Raw genomic sequence first — 21,181 nt, 5'->3', positions numbered from 1 at the left:
TTTTTTTTTTTTTTTTTTATTGAGTTTATTGGTACATTCTAGGTATACAGTACAGTTACATTCATTACTGGGATCTTGTACCTTTACATGACAGGACTTGGTTCTCATAGTTCATTTTTTAACCGTTGCTTTGCTTCCAAAAAAGTCATAGCTTCTTTTCTTACTTTAAGAGTTTTTAAGAACACATTTTGCCAGAAACCTGAGAGGACAAGCAACTTGTGAGACCTTTTAAGTAGAGAGCAGTAGAAAGATCGGAAACCAGGATGCCTAAATCCAAGACTTGTACCCTCAGGGCTTCTCTGCAAGTTACTTTTTAAAGCAGAGAGGAGAATCCATTTTTTTCCAGCATTGCTATGAGTCTAATCTTAGAAATTCAAATGACTATTGAGCTCAGGTAGTATTCCTGGCTATATTATTGCTTTATTTAGAATAATTGAGAAAAATATTCTCATAAACTTAGTTTAGATGTGATGTTTCTAAAAGCAGGCTAAGACATTTTATAGTTACAAAGGACTTCTAGCAGTTGTTAAATATCAACAATTTGTGTTCTTGTGCTATGGGGCTAGAATAAATTGATCTCATATACTCTTGTGTTTAAGTTTTATCATGCCTAGAATGATTTATACTGTAAGGCTCTTGTATGATCTCATTAATTATTGTTCTCCTTTTAGGTACTTTTGGGCGTATTTTCCATGGAATTTTAGTGGATGAAAAAGATCCCAATAAAGAAAAACATACATTTGTAAAAACAGTTAAAGGTAGGGGTTTTTTTTGTTTTTATTTTTTTGTACTATTTTTATATTTTCCTATACTAGTGGAATTATGCCACAAAGTATCAGTGTACTCTGGACCTTATAAATTAGTCCACATTTCTATAGCTCAGATGAGGCTAATTTTTGAGGCGATTTGGGTTGTCCTCAATAGGTATAGAAAAAAGAAGGCTTTATAAATTAAAATATTAAACAATTGCTAGTTATTGTCTGATCTTCCAATTAAATTGCATCCACTTGACTTCATTGTTTCTATAATTTTGGGTTTTTCCTATGTTAAAACTTTGGAGTTGGGCATCGTGGCACGTGCCTGTAATCCCAGCGCTCAAGTGACTGACACAGCAAGGTTGTTGTGAGTTCAAAGCCAGCCTGAACTACATAGTGAGACCCTATCTTAAAAAAAAAAAAAAAAAACCCTATAAACAAAAAACAAATGATGACAACAGAAAACAAAAGTCCTTGGTACCATCTTTTCCCCTCATTAAAAGACATTGTCCTTTGTTTTTACCTCCCAGTATTGCAGTCTCTAAAGAAAAAATTAAAATGACCCTCAAACCCACAGTACCATATGTAGATAGTCACTGCTACCTTTCATTCCTCTTCCCCTCTTTTATCTTATACACTGTATGATGTTCCAGGAAATGTGCATGTATGTGTATATTTCTTGTCACAATTTTGCAGGTATATAACATAGTTGGAATTGCTGGCCCAAACAATATATTCATTTAAGTTTTTGATAGAGCTTGTCAGATTGTTCACTAAAAAGCACTGATTTATATTTTCATGACCAGAATATCTGTTTTCACATGTACTTCTTTGGCACTATTTTTTAGAATGTGATGCTTAATTTTTTGTTTGTTGATTTATGTAAATTACTCAACTAGTGATTCCTCATCAAAATACTACAGTATTCTTTATATATGTTTTCTTCCCTAGTACTGATAAGTTAGTAAGACTCTTTAAAATTTTTAAAATCTTAATTACTTGCAGCTGCTATTTGAAGGCTTTAATAATTCTTAATTTTTTCTTTTTCTTTTTCTTTTTTTTTTTTTTTTTTTTTTTTTATTTTTTTTTTTTTTTTTTTTTTTTTTTTTTTTTTTTTGTACTTATAAGGATTAAACCTAGGGCTTCATTCATGCTACGCAAATGTTCTACCAATGAGCTATATCCCCAGTTAGTTAATTCTTTTTAGTGTTCATTTTGAGAGTAAGAAAAATGTGGTAATAGATAGAGCGCTTAATGTCTGTCAGTATCTGATTCAGTTTGAGATGACAAGATACTAATTTCTGAAAAGCAAATTTAGTACTTAAAAATACAGAGATTGGGGGAAAATTTAAATTCAGTTTTATGAGTTGAAGGTGACAACATTTTAAAAGTTTTATAAATGAGAACTGTGCTTTAAATTTACTTAAAGGAATACTTGGAAGGTATGAAGAGTTTATGTTTATTGTTTGTAAAATGTTGGATTGTACCAATTTAACCAATTCTTTGGAATTTAATTGCCTGTAATTTAGCAAATTGCTTATTTTAAGGCTTCTACAAAAATAGACTCCCATACACACAATCCTTTATTTCTTCTAAACAAATGATTTACATCATTTGATGTTTGTCTTATTCACCCACCCCTTCACATCCTCCCACTTTTAAAAGTTAATATTTAAGATAGATCCCAGTAAACTTTCCAACTAATTTTGAAGGCCAGTGCACATATCTACTTTTGTAAATGTAAAATTTGAACCATAAACAACTGACTTTATTTTTCTATTTTTTAAGGAAACCTTTCCCTTAATTCTAATATTTCTTCTAGGATTGTTAAATATTCTGTAGATGGCTTTGAACTGAGCTATTTCTAACTTGTTCTATATGAGTTTTAAATTAACAGAAGAGATTTCTGTACAGAATTGGGCTGATTTAACAATGGAAGGGGGAGAAAAGGAAATAGAAGTGATAAGAAAATACAATGTAGATACCGGAATTCTTTCACAAGATAAGGTTTCTCCTTCCTTGTGTACTTGAGCTAGAGTTTCTTGGCTATTTCCCTGCCTTGCTGTTGTAATTATAATGTCCTCTCTTAGCTGACGGAAATGAGAGAAAGCACAGTGAGTTCTTAGTGTATAGTCACTGTTTGCCTGGGGATAGAGAGGAAGTGCACCAGTGTTCTGGTTCAGAATTGTTCGAGATAACTCCATATGATTGTCCCTGAGATTTGTTATTTTGGAATGTTATTTTTATTTTTTTAATTGAAGCTACTAGAGCTAAGTTGCTTCACAAACCTGTATGCTTTGCTACTTGCTGCATGATTAGTTCTTTGTAAAATGCAAAAGAAAAGTCTTAAAGAGCCTTCACTTAAGATTTGCTTTTTAAAATTTTGTTCAGATTTAATGAATATTTCAATATAAATTTCCAAAGATTGAAATTTGAAACCTGAATCTTATATAAGTACTGTGAAAATGAATTCCATGAAATAATTGAATCAGTTTGGGGTTATTAGCTTTAAGTTCTTATTTTCTTTAATAGTTGCTAAACTTTTGCTATTTTGGAAATAAGGCCTTTTTTTAATCCTTTTGTTCTTCTTTGTAATTTTTAGAATGTAACGTACTTTTTAGTAATCCTTTTGAATGTTGAGGATGGACCTTTCACTATTTAAAATTAAAAGGTTAAGACTAGCCTGGGAAAGGAAACCAGGAAAATCAAATTTTCTTAATAAATAGATACAATTATTTTTTTCCATAGTTGAAAAATTCCTTAGATCACCCACTTCAATTGAGACTTGCTTAATAGAACAACCTTAGCAAAATTAAAAACTGGAAAAGAAGGTAAACTCACAAAGTGGGTGCAGCCCTTCAACTGTTGCTAGTTTTCAATGCTCAAAAGAACCCCCAGCTCCCAATAGTTCTGACCATAATTTTACTAAAAATTATTTATAGAAAGACCATGAAAGGCACAATCTGTCACTTAAAAAAGGTTTCCAAATTTCAAGCAGATTTTAGATAACTAGAATTTATACCAGCAGACAGTGATGGGATGTGTAAGGCTCCTTTTCCTAAAAATAGTTTGAATTCATGGCTTCAGTCTACCCATTTTGTATTCTTAAGGATCTTACCTAAAAAGTTGTCTTTAAAGGCAGCACAGATAACAAGTTATGGAAGAGGGAATGAGGCAAGGAGTGGGATTCCAGTAGATCGGAGATGGATGAAATGGAGACTTCTTAACCTTGACAGTCCCAGCTTTTGAGGAGTGTGACAGTCACAGTGCCTGATCTCAGTGGTGTTCATTGTTGATTCAACATTTTACTAAGGGTCTGGAATGTGTGGATCTTACCTTTGCCAATCTTTTGAACTGGTTTCTCACAACTATAATTTAATAATTTATTTACGGTTGACATAAAAGTTAGTTACTGGTTTCTTTGAAAGTTTTGGTTTTGGTTTTGGTTTTTGTACCAGAGATCAAACTCAGGATCTTGTCTTTGCGAGGCCGGCTGCCTCACCACTTAGCTAAATCCCTGGCCTCCTCTTTAAAAGTGTTAAGGATTTATTACACTCAAGTTTTTGTTCAGTATTTAAAAGTCATTTTTAAAAATTCAAATCCATTTTCAATTTCATAATGGAAATACACTGCAGCCCACTTCTGTCACAGTTTTAAAAAGGAACCATAGACTATTTCAGTGTACCAATGTAATTAGGTTCTATTGATATTACTTTAGTTGTTTTGAGTTTTCCAGTGGGATTGATGGTGCAGAGTGTATATGCATTTCCCTACCTACCCAAAGTGCTATTGATGAGCCTGTTTCAATAAATTCTTGCCCATCTGCTAGTTTAATTTGTATTTCTTTCCTTAGGAGTAAAGCTGAAAATCATTTTGCAATTTTGTTGGTCTTTTTTTTTTTTTTCTTCTCTTAGCAAAGTGTTTATATCTTTTAGCTCTGTTACTTTTGTTTTGGTTTGGTTTGGTTTGGTTTGGTTTGGTTTTTTGAGATAGGGTCTCACTATGCAGTTCAGACTTGCGTCAAACTCATGGCAATTCTCCTTCCTCAGCCTTCCCAGTGCTGGGACTATCAGTATATGTCACCACTCCTGTCTTCTTTTTTTTCCTCATTAGATGAGCTCTTTAAGGGAGGAAAAAGGAAATTAGCCCCTTTCATGCCTTGTGTGTTGTAGATATTTTTCCAATCTATTATTGCTTTTACTTTGTTGAATTTCTAATATTTATGTAAAAATTTCTTTGCAAGTTGAGCTATTTAGTGTGACTCTTACTACTCCAGTAGTTTAGGCTAAATCTATTTAGATTTACCTGAAATCTGTAATGAGAATTTACCTTAAAATCCAAGGTAGTAATCATTTGCTAAGATCATATCTGCAATGTTATATATATGTATAACTGTTTCTTTTCTGGACACAGATCATGCTTCTGAGATCCAAGTAACCATGATGCTGACAGAAAGCTGTAAGCTGCGAGGTCTTCACCACAGGTGAGAGCAAAACCTCAGCATTCCAGGGTTAGCCTGGCAACATTTATGCTGCGTCTTTATTTGAAGAACATTGACATTACAATAAGTTCTGAATTAAAAGCTTTTTGGAATAGCTTAATCTTTTTCTGAATATAAAAATAATATTCATGCTCATTACACAAATTTTACAAACAATAAAGTACAAAGAAGAAAAGAGAATAACTTTGTTAGATTGCATCTAATAATCATACCAAAGCTTTACAGAAATTATTTATACCTATTGTGTGCATACCTCTTTTTTAAAAAGGATGGGTGATAGACTTACATTAAAATATATTTGTTATGAAATTTTGAAGTGTATTACCAAAGACAAGAATAATAAACACCAGTAAATCCACCTCCTAGATACAGTGACAGTTAACATTTTGCCACATTTACTTTTTGTGTATGTGCATGTGTGTATCATTGTGTATCTGGCCATGTCTTTGCATGTCTATGGAAGTATTTTATGGGGGGTTAGACATCTATGTGAACACTGAGTATATTTTCATCAGACATTTTAAAAACAGACATATAATAAGCAAGATCCCAGAAACCCAACAGAAGAACAAAATACTACAAGCAGTAAGAGAAAAGAAACAAATCACATGCAAAGGAAAGCCCATCAGAATCACAGTAGACTTTTCAGTGCAAACCCTTACGTCAAGGAGAGCCCGGAGTGAGGTATTTCAAGTACTAAAAGAAAACAACCTCCAACCTAGACTGATGTATCCTGCAAACCTCTCTTTCAAAATGGATGGGGAAATAAGATACTTCCATGACAAAGAACACCTGAGAAACTTCATGAATACCAAACCAGCACTACAAAGCAATTCTAAACAATATCCTAGAAAAACACAATGAAGTTAACAATACCATGAGGCCCAGCAGAGCAAATCAAATAGGCAAGATAAGAAACTAAAAGAAGGCGGAAACAACAAAAGGCCAATAGCATGACAATAATAAGTCAGTACATATCAGTTATAACCATCATTGTCAGTGGCCTCAACTCACCAAGAGAAATAGACTGGCAGAATGGATTAAGAAGCAAAATCCAACAATATGTTGTTTACAAGAAGCACACCTAGTGCAAAAAGAAGCCCATAGACTGAAAGTGAAAGGATGGAAAACAATTCTTCATGTGACAGGAGCCCAGAAAAAAGCAGGGGTAGCAATGTTCTTCTCAGACAAAGTAAATTTCAAACCAAAACTGATTAAAAGAGACAAGGCCTTGTAAAGAACAATTCAGAGGGAGAAATGACAGTCATAAATATATATGCACCAAATATTAATGCCCCCAACTAGATAAAAGAAATATTAAAAAACATGAAAAACCAAATAAGCACTAATACAGTTGTAGTGAGGGATTTAAATACCCCACTTTCACAAATAGATCATCTAGGCAGAAAAACAACAATGAAATACTAGAACTGAACCCAGCTTTTGAATGTATGGACTTAATAGACATCTGTAGAGTGTTCCACCCCACAAAATCAGAATATACATTCTTTTTGGCTGCACATGGGTCACTCTCCAAGATAGATCACATACTAGCTCACAGAACAGGTTTGAATATCACAGAGGAAATTAAAGAAGAAATTAGACCGTTTTTACAAATAATGAAAAAGCCAATACAACATACAGGAATCTGTGGGACACAGTGAAAGCAGTTCTACGTGGAAAATTCATAGCACTGAATGCCCACACTAGGAAAACAGAGCAAGCTCAAATAACCTAATGATGAATCTTAGACTACTAGAAAAACAAGAGCAAGAAAAACCCAAAGCTCGAAAAAGAGAGCTAATTATAAAGATTAGAGCAGAAATCAATGCAATGGAAACTAAGAAAACGATACAAAAAAATAAATGAATCAAATAGTTGGTTTTTTTGAAAGAATAAATAAAATCGATAAACTCTTAGCTCATCTATGTTTATAGCGGCATAGTTTGTAAGAGCTAAAACTTGGAAACAGCCTATTTGCCCATCAGTTGGAAACTAGATAAAGAAGATACGGTTTTTCTATAAGATGGCATACTACTCAGTCATAAAGAATGAGAAATTAGATTCATTCATAGGAAAATGGATACATATTGAGGATATACTCCTAAGTGAAATAAGTCAAACATATGCAGATACCGAATAGTTTCTCTGGTGTGAAAAACTAATAGTACATAAGATCCTAATGAGAAAATTGACAATGTGAAATAGGAAGAAAAGGGCTAAAGGTGTAGGGAAAGTGGGAAGGATAGGGGAAAGGTAATAAGGGAAAAGAAAAAAATACAAGAAAATGAAAAAATGGAAATAAAGTATTTGTAAATGGGGAGGGGAAGAGGGGATGAAGGGAGGGCAGGGACAAGGGGAAAAAATGAGAACCAAAGCCTGTCATGTAAAGGTACAAGATCCGAATAATGAATGTAACTGCTGTACTGTATACCTAGAATGTACCAATTAATTAAAAGAGAAAAAAAAATGTAAAAAAACCAGACATTTTCCCATAAAATCATAATCTTATTATCTTTAACATGCTTAACTTAACAAAACAATATTTCTAGCTTTTTATTGTCAGTAACTGTAAATCCTTGTCCCATTTAAGAAAGCTACATAGTTTTATGTAGGGAGCAGGGAAGGGGATTTATCAGGACCTCTACTGTGCGTCCTGGCCTGTGAGCCGCTGCAGCACAAGGCAAATTAAAGAACAGACCCAAACAAGACTTAGAGTGAAAAGTCTGGGTCTTGGGACCTGGTTGGTGCTGTAGATGGCAACAAAGACAAAAGCCCCCAAGCATATCCAGTATTTACTGAATACAGTTGTCTGAAGGAATAGGGAGCTTTGAAGTCAGGTAGTGAATTACTGCCCAACACCTGGCATGATGGCCTAGGCAAGGCTGTGAGGGAGTAGACATTCATTCCTTCTCTTGCTAGGATAGAAGAAACTGGCACTGGGACCGGGTACAACTAGCAAGTAACCCACAGGTTTAGTGAGGAGCAGTAATTTAGGTGAAAGGATTTTAATTGGGGTCACACTGACCTCAGCTGCATGTAACTCAGCAGGGCCCTGCCACTTCACAGACTAGGACATAGGCCTCAGTGACAGCCATTAGCAAAGGAGCAGTGCTAGCCCAACTCTGGAACCTGACATCCCATTTGAGTCACATAAGGCTTTGGTCTGACTCCTGAGATAAAGCAATATAGCTGAATTAAAGAAAGCAAGAAGCATGTGCCTCTCATAGCCCACTAGTACTGGGCAGGGATATCTGCTAGTTTCAATCCCACCAAAGGAAGGGGGCTATAATAGTTCATTGAATGGCTATGTAACATTTTAATCCCTTATATGAGCATTAGATCATAGTTATGATTTTTAAAATATATGTAATTCTAATTCTATACAAATAGCTTTTTTTAAAACTTCCTATTGTTTCTGTCCACAGAGTTATAGTGAAAACTACCGTCAGAACCAAGAGATGCTTGAATATAGTGTCATGATGTATAGCAATATCAATGTCAAGCCAAAGGTTCTTTTTGATACACACTGTATAGCATCAGCTTAGTTTGTATACTGATAGAAAATTTAATAACATGTTTTTAAAAAATGGATTCTTAACTCTCCTTATAGAAAGATGTTCATAGACTTCTGAAAAAACAGATACAAAATGATGCATGCAAAAGCATCATATATTTTAATTTCCCTGTACTTTTGGTAGTTACTTGAGCTTGGCTAAAAAGTAAAATGAGTAGATGGAGCTATATTTTTGAATTTTGTTTATATTTTGGCTTTTGAGTACCTAAAAGGCTGGTGGCTACATTTAGATCAATAAATTGCTAATAAAAATGAAGTTGACTCATTTGGCACTGTGGTCATGGAAAAGAAAAGCCAACAGTAAGAAGACAATTTTTGCTGTGATTAAATATAAAATAATTTAGCATCTGGTCAACCAAAGGTGCAGGAACATTAAAAATTTATAAATCTCAGTGGCAAAAGAGAAAGTTGTCAAGGAAAAACAAAGTTTTCCTAGCTACAGATTCTAAGGCACATGTCTCAATATGTTTATCTACATTCTAGTCACTGATTAATACAATGAACAGATATTTGTACTTTCTAGCTTCATTGAAAATTTTTTAAAAAGAGAAGATAGTTGAAAACATTGAACATGCATTATTGAGGAACAAACAGTAAAGATGTTTCTTTGAAAGACTAACATTGTGCGATTCAGGAATATTGCCTTCCATCAGCTTGATTTAGCCCAAGAGCAGAACTCATCATTTGCAGAAGAATAAATAGACAAACTGTCCCTTAGGCTATATTTTCTAAAAGCCACATTTTGTTTCCCTTAGGCTGTTGACAAGAAATGGAAAATGATCAGTTGGAAATGTTCTTTTGGCCATGTTGGGAGAGCTTTATGTTCTGTTATACTGACTCTAGGAGTAAACACCCATAGTGCTTCATATTAGTATATCATACTAACTTACACCATACCAATATTTTACCCCTATTAAAGGTTTTCGCCATATTAAGCACAGAAGTGTGAAGCAGGAATAAATATAGACAAAGCTAGGATTTTTCCCCAGAAGCAGAGCAAGCATCTGCAACATTCTGTGATGTGGGCTATAAGGCTTTCCAACATTCTACCAAAATGAACAGTCCCAGGCTCCTCTTAGGGTATGGAGTGGAGTGACAGTCTGAATTGGATTTGTTTGATACTGGACATTGAGTGAATGAGAAAAGGCTTCTAAGGCAAGCTGTCGAGGTTGGTCACAGTTAATTGTTCATCTTGATTATGAAGTGAATTGGGACTCTAAGCTATAATGAACAAAACACATCATCAGTACATAAAAAGTAATTCTTTTTGTTTTGTTTTGTTTTTTTTTTTTTTTGGTACCGGGGATTGAACTTGGGTCCTTGTGCTTGCAAGGCAGGCAGTGAATCAGCCAAATCCCCTGTCCTAGAAAGTAATTCTTTATGTTCACTGTAGCTATTCATCTCATTTTTTTAAGCAGCCAATGTCCAATACATATTTCTTTTTGACCCTTGATGTCTCTCGACTAAGTAGTTGGTGACAGACCTATGGTACATGTGCCACAGTGGGCTGTTTGGCATTTTTTTAATCTTTCCCTTCCTTTTCCATTGGAATTTGTAAGAATAATTTTTTTAATAAATTTTATCCCATTCCCCCCATCAAGTCTCTTCCCCTCCCTATGTACAAAAGCTTTGTTTCCATTTTTTCCTTCTATTTTAACTTTTTTTTTTTCTTGCCCCTTCCTTCCTTTCTCCCTCCCTCCTCCATTGTTCCCCTTCCCATTTGGACACTTCCTTCTCATTTTCCAACACCCCTTATACATCTCAGTCCTTATTTCCACTTTTGGTTTCTTACACCAGAGAAATAATGCGATATTTAAACATGTGTCCAATTTATTTCACTTAAAAGTGGTCTCAAGGCCCATCCATTTAGCTATAAATGTTTGAAGCTCACCCTTCTTTATGGCAGAGTAGTACTCCATTGTATTAAAAAAAAACCCACATATTTATCCTCTTCTCAGTTGATGGGCATTTGGGCTGTTTCTAAGATTTAGCTATTACACACTGTGCTGCTATAAACATAGGTGTGCATATATTGCTCTGTATTATGCTTTTAATTCTTTTGGGAAGATACCAAGAAGAGGTATAGCTGGGTCAAATGGAATGTCTAGTTTTAGTTTTTTGAGAAAACCATACTGATTTCCACAATAGTTGCACCAGTCTACACTCCCACCAATAGTAGAGAAGTGTTCCTTTTTTGCCCCACAGCCCCATCGGCATTTGTTATTGGTTGATTTTTTGATGGCAGCCATTCTTTCTGGAGTGAGATAGAATCTCAAGAGTTGTTTTATTTTGTAACTCAAATGATCAGTGATATTGAACATTTTTTCATATATTTATTTGCTATTTCTAATTCTTTATCTGAGAAGTATCTTTTTATCTAATTTTAATCTTTGGCCCATGGAAAGCCAGTTTTTTCAGCATCATTTATATTAAAGAGGCTATCTTTCTTCCAGTGAAACTGTTTGTCTCCTTTCTCAAGATAAGATGGTTGAATATGTCTGGAGTTGTTTCTGCATCCTCTAGTCTGTTCTTTTGATCCACAGGTCTATTCTTTTGCCAGTACCATGCTGTTTTCATCACCATAGCTTTGTAGTATAATTTAAAATCAGGGATAGTGATATCCCCTGCTTTGCCTTAGTTGACCAGAATTGCCTTTGCTGTACTAGTTCTCTTCTGGTTCCAAATGAATTTTAGTATTGTTTTTTCTAATTCTGTGAGATATGCTGTTGGGATTTTGATTTGGATTGCATTGAGTCTTTGGAAGTATGGCCATTTTCACTGCATTGGTTCTTCCTATCCAAGAACAAGGGCTATCTTTCCATTTTCTGATACTCTCTTCCGTCTTCCTTTTTGGAGTACTATAGTTTTCAGTTTAAAGGTCTTTTACTTCCTTAGTTAGATTGGTTCCTAGGTATTTCTTTTTTTAGATACTGTTAGGAAAGGATTCTCTTATTTCTGTCTCCATGAGTCTCTTATTTGTGTACAGGAATTGTATTGACTTTTGAGGATTGACTTTGTATTCACTGAATTTGGTTATCAAAATCTAAAAGTCTGTTGGTGGAATTTTTTTGGTCTGCTATGTAGAGAATCATGTCACCTGCAAATAATGACAATTTAACCTCTTCCTTTCCTTTTTTTTTTCCTTATTCCTTTTATTTCTTTCTCTTGACTAATTGCTGCAGCTAATGTTTTCAGAACTGTATTGAAGAGTAGTGACAATGGACATCCTTGTTTTGTTCCTGATTTTAGAGTGATAGCATTCAGTTTTTGTCCATTTAATATAATATTGGCTGTTGGTTTGTTGTAGATGATTTTTATCAGATTGAGATAAAGACCTTCTATACCAATTTTCTGTAGGGTTTTCATCATGAATGTGTGCTGGACCTTGTCATATGCTTTTTCTGCATCTATTTAGAGGATCATCTAGTTTTTGTCCTTTGCTCTGTTAATATAGCGCATTACATTTAATGATTTGTGTATGTTGAACCATCCCTACATCCCTGGGATGAATCAACTTGGTCATATAATCTTGGTGTATAACCTTCTTGATAATTTGCTGCATTCTGTTTGCCAGTATCTTACTGAGGATTTTTATGTCTATGTTCATTAGGGAGATTGGCCTGTACTTCTCCTTTTTATGTGGATCTTTCTCTGGTTTTGGAATCAGGGTAATTCTTGACACCAGGAATGAATTTGGGAGTATTGCTTCCCTTTAAATTTCATTGAAGTGTTTGAGAAGTAGAGGCATTAGGTCTCTAAATTTTTTGTAGAATTCAGTAATTACTCCATCAGGTCCGGGGCGTTTCTTTGTTGGTAGTTTTTAAATTACATATTCAATTTTATTGGCTGATATTGGTTTATTTAGAATTTCTATATCTTCTTGATTCAGCTTTGGTAATTCATATGTATCTAGGACTCTGCCCATTTCTTCTGTATTTTTCATCTTATTAGATTATAGGTTCTTGGAGTAGACATTTATGATCTTCTGGATCTCTGCAAGATCTGTTGTGATTTCATCCTTCTAATTCCTAATTGCATAGATTTGAATCTTTTCTTTCCTTTTTTTGATGAGGTTGGCTAAGGGTTTATCAATTTTATTTAGTCATTTCAAAGAACCAACTCTTCACTTATTTGTTTCTTTGTATTTTCTTAGTCTCCACTGCATTAATTTCTGCTCTGATTTTTATAATTTCCTCCCTCAGACAAGCTTTGGGTTTAACTTGTTTTTTGTTTGTTTGTTTATTTGTTTTTTTCCTGGAAGCTTGGACTTCAACATTAGGTTATTTTTTTTTCTCTCTCTCATTGAGTTTATTGGTACATTTTAGGTATACATACAGTTACATTCATTATTGGGATCTTGTACCTTTACATGACAGGTCTTGGTTCTCATTTTTTCCCCTTGTCCCTGCCTTCCTTTCACCCCCTCCTCCCCTCCCCATTTACAAACACTTTATTTCCTTTTTTTCCTATTTTTTTCCTTTCCCTTATTACCTTTCCCCTACCCTTTCCACTTTCCCTACACTTTTAGCCCATTTCTTCCTATTTCACATTGTCAATTATCTCATTAGGATCTTATATACTATTATAGTTTATTCACACCAAAGAAACTATTCGGTATTTATACAAGTGTGACTTATTTATTTCACTTAGGAGTATATCAATATGTGTCCATTTTCCTATGAATGAATCTAATTTCTCATTCTTTATGGCTGAGTAGTATTCCATTTTATAGAAAAACCACATTAGTTTCCAACTGATGGGCAAATGGGCTGTTTCCAAGTTTTAGCTATCACAAACTGTGCCACTATAAACATAGGTGTGCATATATCATTGTGATATGATTCTTTTAATTCTTTTGGAAAGATACCCAGCAGAGGGATGGCTGGGTCAAATGGAACCTCTAGTCCCAGCTCTTTGAGGTATCTCCATATTGATTTCCATAGTGGTTGCACCACTCTGCACTCCCACCAACAATGGAGAAGGGTTCGTTTCTCCCCAGAACCCTGCCAACATTTGTTATTGGTTGATTTCTTGATAGCAGCCATTCTTTGTGGGGTGAGTTGGAATCTCAGTGTTGTTTTCATCTGCATCTCTCGAATGACCAGTGATGTGGAACATTTTTTCATATATTTACTTGCTGCAATTTTACTTCTTTGTTGGAAAGATATCTGTTCATTTCAGATGCCCATTTTTGAATCGGGTCCTTATATTTGGGAGGGCTGATTGTTTTGAGTTCTTCATATATTCTAGATAATAGTCCTTTGTCTGAGGAGCAGCTGGTAAAATTTTTTCCCCACATTGTAGGTTGTCTCTTAGTTCTTTTGGTGGTTTCTTTTGCAGTGCAAAAGCTTTTTAATAAGATGAGATCCCAGGTGTTGATTCTTTCTGTTAGTTCCTGTGCTACTGAGGATTTGTTCGTAAAGTCTTTTCCTATGCCAGTGTCTTCAAGAGTTCTGCCTAACTTATCTTCCAGCAAGTTTAGCGTTTCTGTTTTAATATTTAGATCTTTAATCCACTTGGATTTTAATTTAGTATATGATGAAAGATAAGGGTAGGTTGTTTATTTGAACCTGTTCTGTTTTTCTGATAAGGGAACTCATTGCTTTCGATTTCCTTTGTAGGACTGCTTTCATTGCACCCCATAAGTTCTGGTATGTTGTATTGTCATTATCATTTAATTGTAGAAATAGTCTGATTTCTTCTTTAATTTCATCTGTGAACCATTAGTTGTTTGGGGGGTGTTATTTAATTTCCATATGTTTATGAAGTTCTTGTGGTTTCTTTTTCCATTGATTTCCAATTTCATTGCACGATGGTCTGATAATATGCATGGGATTATTTCAGTTTCTTTGCATTTACTTAAGCGTGTTCTATGAGCCAGATTATGGTCTATTTTGGAGAAAATCCCATGTGCAGCTGAGAATGTGTTTTCTGATGTTGTGGTGTGGAACACTGGACATCTAAGTCCATTTGTTCAAAAGTTTGGTTCAGTTCTAATATTTCATTGTTGATTTTTTGTCTAATTGATTTATTTGTTACAGTGGAGGATTGAGGCCCCCCATTACAACTATATTAGTGCTTATATGATTTTTCATGTCCATTAATATTTGTTTTGTATGATCAGATGCACTGCTATTTGGTGCATATATACTTAAGATTGTTCCCTTTATCAAGACGTAGTGACCTTGTTTGTCTCTTTTAATCAGTTTTGGCTTGAAATGCACTTTGTCTGTAAATAGAATAGCTACCCTTGCTTTTTTCTGATTTCATTCTGTGAATTTGTTTTTCAATAAAATGTGTTTCTTGTATACAGCATATTGTTGGATCTTACCGCTTGATCCATTCTGCCAGTCTCTTTCTTTTAATTGGTGAATTAAGACCATTAACATTGATGGTTATACTTGATGTGTATTGTCTTATCTCTGTCATGTATTTTCCTTCTTTTGGCTTCCTTTTCTGTTTAATTTCTTGCCTGGTGGATTCATTCTTTTTGGGTTCATGGAATTGTAATCCTTATTGTCTCTTTCTAGAATCTCCTTCAGAATACTTTGCAGTGCTGATTTGGTGGTCATGAATTTAATTCAAGTGTTCTTTGTCATGGAAGTATCTTATTTCTCCAGAAGGATAGTTCTTATTTTTTGTTTCATTTTTTGGTACTGGGGGTCAAACTCTGGACCTTGTGCTTGTGAGGCAGGTTGTGGCACCACTGAGCTAAATCCCAGGCCCTTGAAAGATAGTTTTGCAGGCTACATCAATCTGGGTTGGAGGTTGTTTTCCTTTAGGCTTGAAATACTTTACTCCAAGCTCTCCTTGACTTGCGAGTTTGTGTTGAGAAATATGCTGTGATTCTCATGAGCTTTCCTTAATAGGTGATTTGTTTCGTTTCTCTAACAGCTTTTAATATTCTGTCCTTGTGTTGAATTTCTGAAATCTTGACTATTATATGCCTTGGGGAAGATTTGTTTTGATCATGGCTAATTGAAGTCCTATATGCCTTACTTATCTGTATGTTAAATTCTTTTTTCTGGTTTGGGAGGTTTCCTGCCATTACTTCTCTTCTGAGAACAGGTTTTGTATGTCATTTGATCTATCTCCTGCTTTTTCACTGACTCCAATCGATCTTATGTTATTCTTTGCATCATCTAGCAGCTGCTGGATTGAATTCTCATGATCTCTTTGCTATTTTTAAGAAAGCTCTTTTTTCCTGATCACTACCTTCAATCCTATCTTCTATATCTGATATTCTGTCCTCACATTGGCTCATTCTGCTGTGTATACTTTCAGTGGAGTTTTTAATCTCCTGGATATATTTGAATTTGTTTCATGGATTCCATTTCTTTCCTATCCTGGGCATTTGTGGCTCCTATCACATTCTTGAGCTCCTCTTGTTTTTTACCCCTCTCTTTCATTCTGGTCACCACCTCTGTAGTTATCTGGGAAATTATTTCTGCTTTTTTTTTTTTTTTTTTTTTCCCTACAGCCTCATTCATCTGCTTTTTTACTTCTGCTGTTACCATTTCAGAGAGTCTGGGTGGCTCTCAGCTTGTTTTACTTTATTGCCCCCTGCCCCTGGGGTTTGCCTTTGGTGAGCTGAAAGTCTGTGGGGTTACATCTTGTTTGAATATCTTCCTGTTTTCTTTTTCTTTTTTTAAGTTTGATTCCTGAGTTGATAGTTTTAAAATAGCTTTATTGCCAGTATTCAGAACCCCTAGGAAATGACTGCTTCTCAGAAATATCTTCCAGATGTAGCTGGATTTTGGGTTTTGAATCTATTGCAAGATCTTACTTCTTCAGTTTATTGGGGGTGAGAAGTTTTTGCCTACTTGGCCCAGCTGCCAGTTCTTTGGCATGGGCTTGTAGGGTTTTTTTAAGACCCTTAGGCAATCTCAGTCTTGGTATACCAGGAGGAACAACTGATTAACACAATTTTGTCACTTTGGCTAAAGTTGTACAATCAACAATAGCAAGAGCATCAAATACAGCCTAGTAAATGACAAACTGTAACCCTTAATATGGCTTTTTTACCCTTGGGGAGAAGATTTAAAAGGGGCTATGGGGTTAAAAAAAAAATAACATAGAAGAAGAGGAAGAGATCAGAAGTAGGTCTGGAGGACAAACTTTAGGAAACTGGTGAAGAAGACATGTAGGAAATTGAAAAGGAAAAAATAAAAACCAGAACAGAACAACAACAAAAAACTAGAAACTTGTGTTCAAACAATCAAGAAAAAAAAAATAAACAAAACAAGAGCTAGAAAGGAGGAAAAACAAAAGAAAAAAGATAAAACCCCCAAAATGTTCAATTCAAGGTGTGTGTCTGCTGTCACTCTTAGGCAGTGTGGGCAAACAGAGTCCTGAGCCAAATAGATTAATCGCAGCAAGCTAAATGAAGCTTCACAGTGGGATGGTGGATAATCCCAGCTACCCTGCCCCTTTAGTTCCTCTGAAGTTCAGGCTGGTTTCTGTCTATGAGGCTAGAACCCTATTCTTTGAGCCTACAACAGTCTGTCTCCTGCTGGCTTGAACTCTTCTCCCATGCCAAGGCACCAAGAGCCACTAGATGGAGTCTGCCCAAAGCAGTTCTGATTTCCAAGCTCAGTTGGCCCCTCTCCAAGATGGCTACCAGGCAGTCACCCTCTTTTGGGTGAGGTTTGCACCTGAATATCTCAACAGCTGCTGCAGTCTGGTTCATCCACTGATACATTTCTCCATGGAGGCCTCTGGGGTCATCAGTAGTCACTCTGTGTCTGCAGTTTTGGCCTGCTGTTCCCTCAGGCTCTGGGAGAGAACGCTGCTTGTTACCTCCCTCCTCTTCGTTAGTGTCTCTCTTTAGACTTCAGTTCTTGCCTCAGATTCTTCTTGGGTCCTGGGGAACCACTTCCCTCCTCTTTTTGCTCTGCTACATTCCATTGTAAGGGCACCAAATTTCAGAGAAGCTCTTCCTCTGCTGCTCATCACTCTGCCATCTTCCCAGAAGTGATCCATGAGAATAATTTTTATCATAGGTTAAAATACTTATGTAAATAAAAATAACAGTCAGTTTTAATTATCTCAGAAGTACCTCATACCAAAATACTCCAGCGATTTCTTTTTGTGGTTGACTCCTTTATTTGCTAAAGATCCCTACTGATGAGTGGTTGTTTTGCTGAATGTCTTGAAGTTCTTTTTGAGGGCCCTCAGGAAAATAGTACATATTTGTGTGGTTAAACATTTTCATGAAATTGTTACTCTCTCAGAGGGTTTTTAATCCTTTGATGGTAGAATGAAAGATTTGACCTTGTCTGCTGTATTTGTTGTGTCAGGATAAAGTGCTGTTAACTCCTAAATAAATTTTAATTATAAAGAAAGGAAGAGAGAGAGATAATCTTTGGAAGTTGAAAAGATGGGGCATCTTATCATATCCATCCTGAAATCCTTCTTTGCTGTAGTTAACTGGTTCTGCATGTGAACCTGGTCATTTTGGTGTTCATGGAAGTTGGCAGAAACAGTCTCTAATTTTTCTTATATTCCTCTGTTCTTCCTAGGAGGAAATGTCCAGTGGTACAGGGGAAAACACAAAGATTTTGTATTCAGGTGGAGATCTGACTTTTTTCCTCCATGTACTTAGTCTTTTCCTTCATATAAACTAAACTCTCTGCCTGCCGTGTGTTTCTTTGACAGTAAAGTGGGACAATGACCACTGCCACTCTTCAGCTGTAATGTAAGCCAAAGCCCTCAAAGAAGTTCCCTCATGCTGTTCTAATGATCTCTGAGTCCTTATTTTCCAAGCTCCTCAGGGTCAGTGCTTTTCCTGTTAGTAACTCCTAAGTATAAGAGCAGAATCCAAAGCTTTGCCACTTGTGCAGTGGTGATCATGCCACAACTTCCTGACTGGTTTTATAAGTGAGACATGCTCAGTTGAGACAATTTTTATAGGAAAGAGAAAAAGCAAAGTAGAAATTAATGTATCTGTAGTTCCACAAGTCAAAGATAAGTCTTAGTTCTGTATTTCTAAAGTTTTCTTTTTTCCCCAAATTTGTAATTGTCCTTCAAATATGTGAATTTTATGTCTGTCTTTCTTATAAACTTTTACTCTTATTCTTATAAATATCTTTGTGAACATTTAATTGTTGCATAATGTCCTGTTCTTTGATTTTTTGGGGGGTGGGGTTTGAGACAGGGTCTCACTGTGTAGTTGAGACTGACCTGAAACTTCCTGTGTAGCCCAGGCTGGTCTCGAACTCACAGCAGTCCTCCTGCCTCAGCCTCCTGAGTGCTGGGATTACAGGCATGTGCCACCACGCCCGGCTTTCTTTGATTTCTTTTGAGCATTCAAGTCAGCAACTTTTTCCAATTATATTAACTATCCTTGTTCATGTAACTTTTTATGCTTGGTATTATTTCTCTTTTTATTTAATTATTATTATTATTATTTTTAAGGTAGGTTCTCATGTAATTCAGGTTGGCACTCACTTCCTATATAGTTCAGGCTGGCCTTGAACTTGTGGCAGTTCTGCCTCAGCTTCCTGAGTGCTGGGATTACTGGTGTGCAACACTACACTTGACTATTTCTCCTTTTTAAACATACATTTTAGAAGCAGAATTTACTAAGGATGGAAATGTTTTTAAGGCTGTTGTTTGTATTTATCAAATATTTATTAAATGTTTCTTTTATATGGCACAGAACACAAAGCATTAAATGGTTGGTGGGTTGTAAGTATGAAAACCAAGACTGACAGAGAGTCATACAGATAGTAAATGATAAATTGAGTTTTCAGAAATCTAATTGTAATTTCCATTTGATCAGCTTAGGATTTCTCAGCTTTTGTGGCAATTTCAGCTTCTTAAAGAACTTTTTAACTATCATTTTCTTGTCCATCTTCTGAACTGTTTTTTTTTTTAAACATGGCTTTCGGCATTACGGAATACATGGGATATTATACTATACTCATGATCATGTCTTGGATTACACTTTGTGTAAAGATGTAATATGGTAGAGTTTCTTTAGATAAGCCAGTGTACAGGACAGGGTATAATTTTACATTTTTAATGATGTTTCTACTTATATTTTGAATTTTGTTCTAACTTACTACTTTTTATGTAAGATAAGGTTATAGATTCCTTTTGTCTTTTCCAATTTCTCCCCTTTTTTTTTTTTTTTTTATAGAAATCTTCTTCCTATTACTCATGTGTGTATAGAAGAAGGAGAAAAGCCCATGGTGATGCTGCCTTACATGAATTGGGGAAATCTTAAATTGTTTTTACGGCAGTGCAAATTAGTAGAGGCCAATAACCCACAGGTGAGAAAAATTTGCCCAAATACCAATTACTTACCAGTAATTTATGGTAGTTGCTTATGTATAAACCATTTCAAGACCTGCACAAAGGAATTCACAATGAATCGGAAGAATTTTACTTGTTGATTTAGAAAAAAATGAAGATGATTTATGATTCCTATCTTAAGTATTATCCTTGGCTAATGCTAAAGTTTTTCCTTATATATTTATTGTGTGTTTGTTCATAATTACCTTACATTTTCTGTAACACTGTCTTGGTCATTTTCTTGATAACTCTTTGAAAGCACTTATCCTAGATCTCCCTTTAGGAATAGAAACAAATTTTATACAGCCATTTGGTCCATATTGTCCTAAAGACGGTGATGACTGGAGATCTGGATTATGCAACACAATTGGGTATATTCTTGATAAGTGTGGCTGTGAGATGTCAGGTGTCCAAGTGTTTCTTTCTGCTCTTAGCTCTGAAACATTGATCAGTATAGTAATGGTAGTAAAGCCTATTAGGTTCTGCTGTCTGCTGGGTTTTAGAAGCTCCTTTTATTTGGCTTTAAAATTTCTAATTATCTTAATAATTAATAATCTTAATAATAATTATTGTAGTTGCTGTGAGAACATGAGTTCAAGGGCTGCACTGAATGTGTGGCTTAATATGTGTGATGTTTATAAATTGACAGGATTAAAGCTCCAACATGTGGTTGGAGGTGATGGTCCATCAGTGTCACCTAAGAATTTCATGCCTCAGCCCACAACACTGGCATACAGCTAGTAGAAAGAGCTGTAGACTAACTAGTATTAGTTTAGAAATGATTATTGTTTTTACACAAAAGATAACTTAAAAATTGGAAACATTACCTTGAGAATTTGGCATTCATTGAACACATACTTATTGAGCTACTCTATATGTTAGATGTCAGGGAAATACATCTAATAGATGAGAGGGTCAAGTAAAAAAATCACTGTGCAGAATGAGGACTATAGTTGATATAAGCATAATATAGGGAACTGTGTGAACACATTTCTGGTCAAGAAATAGCTTTTTAAAAACTATATGTGTAAAAAAAATATTTTTCAATGC

The 21,181-nt window shown here is 35.1% G+C and overlaps 1 protein-coding gene across 3 annotated transcripts in view; it reads left to right on the top strand.

Moving 5' to 3' along the window:
* Ryk (receptor like tyrosine kinase) overlaps nucleotides 1-21,181 on the top strand; it is a 66,363-nt gene that overhangs the window by 33,165 nt on the left and 12,017 nt on the right. For all 3 annotated transcript variants that reach the window (XM_010625490.1, XM_010625489.1, XM_010625488.2), the window contains 3 exons: nucleotides 672-758; nucleotides 5,169-5,238; nucleotides 19,977-20,109. In XM_010625490.1, coding sequence (XP_010623792.1) covers nucleotides 672-758; nucleotides 5,169-5,238; nucleotides 19,977-20,109 — 290 coding nt within the window. The remainder of the gene's footprint in view (nucleotides 1-671; nucleotides 759-5,168; nucleotides 5,239-19,976; nucleotides 20,110-21,181) is intronic.

This window comes from Fukomys damarensis, unplaced genomic scaffold (assembly GCF_012274545.1).
Source record: "Fukomys damarensis isolate Sample0158 unplaced genomic scaffold, DMR_v1.0_HiC HiC_scaffold_37, whole genome shotgun sequence".
Classification (NCBI taxonomy): Eukaryota; Metazoa; Chordata; class Mammalia; order Rodentia; family Bathyergidae; genus Fukomys; species Fukomys damarensis.
This window is presented reverse-complemented; position numbering and strand designations above follow the sequence as displayed.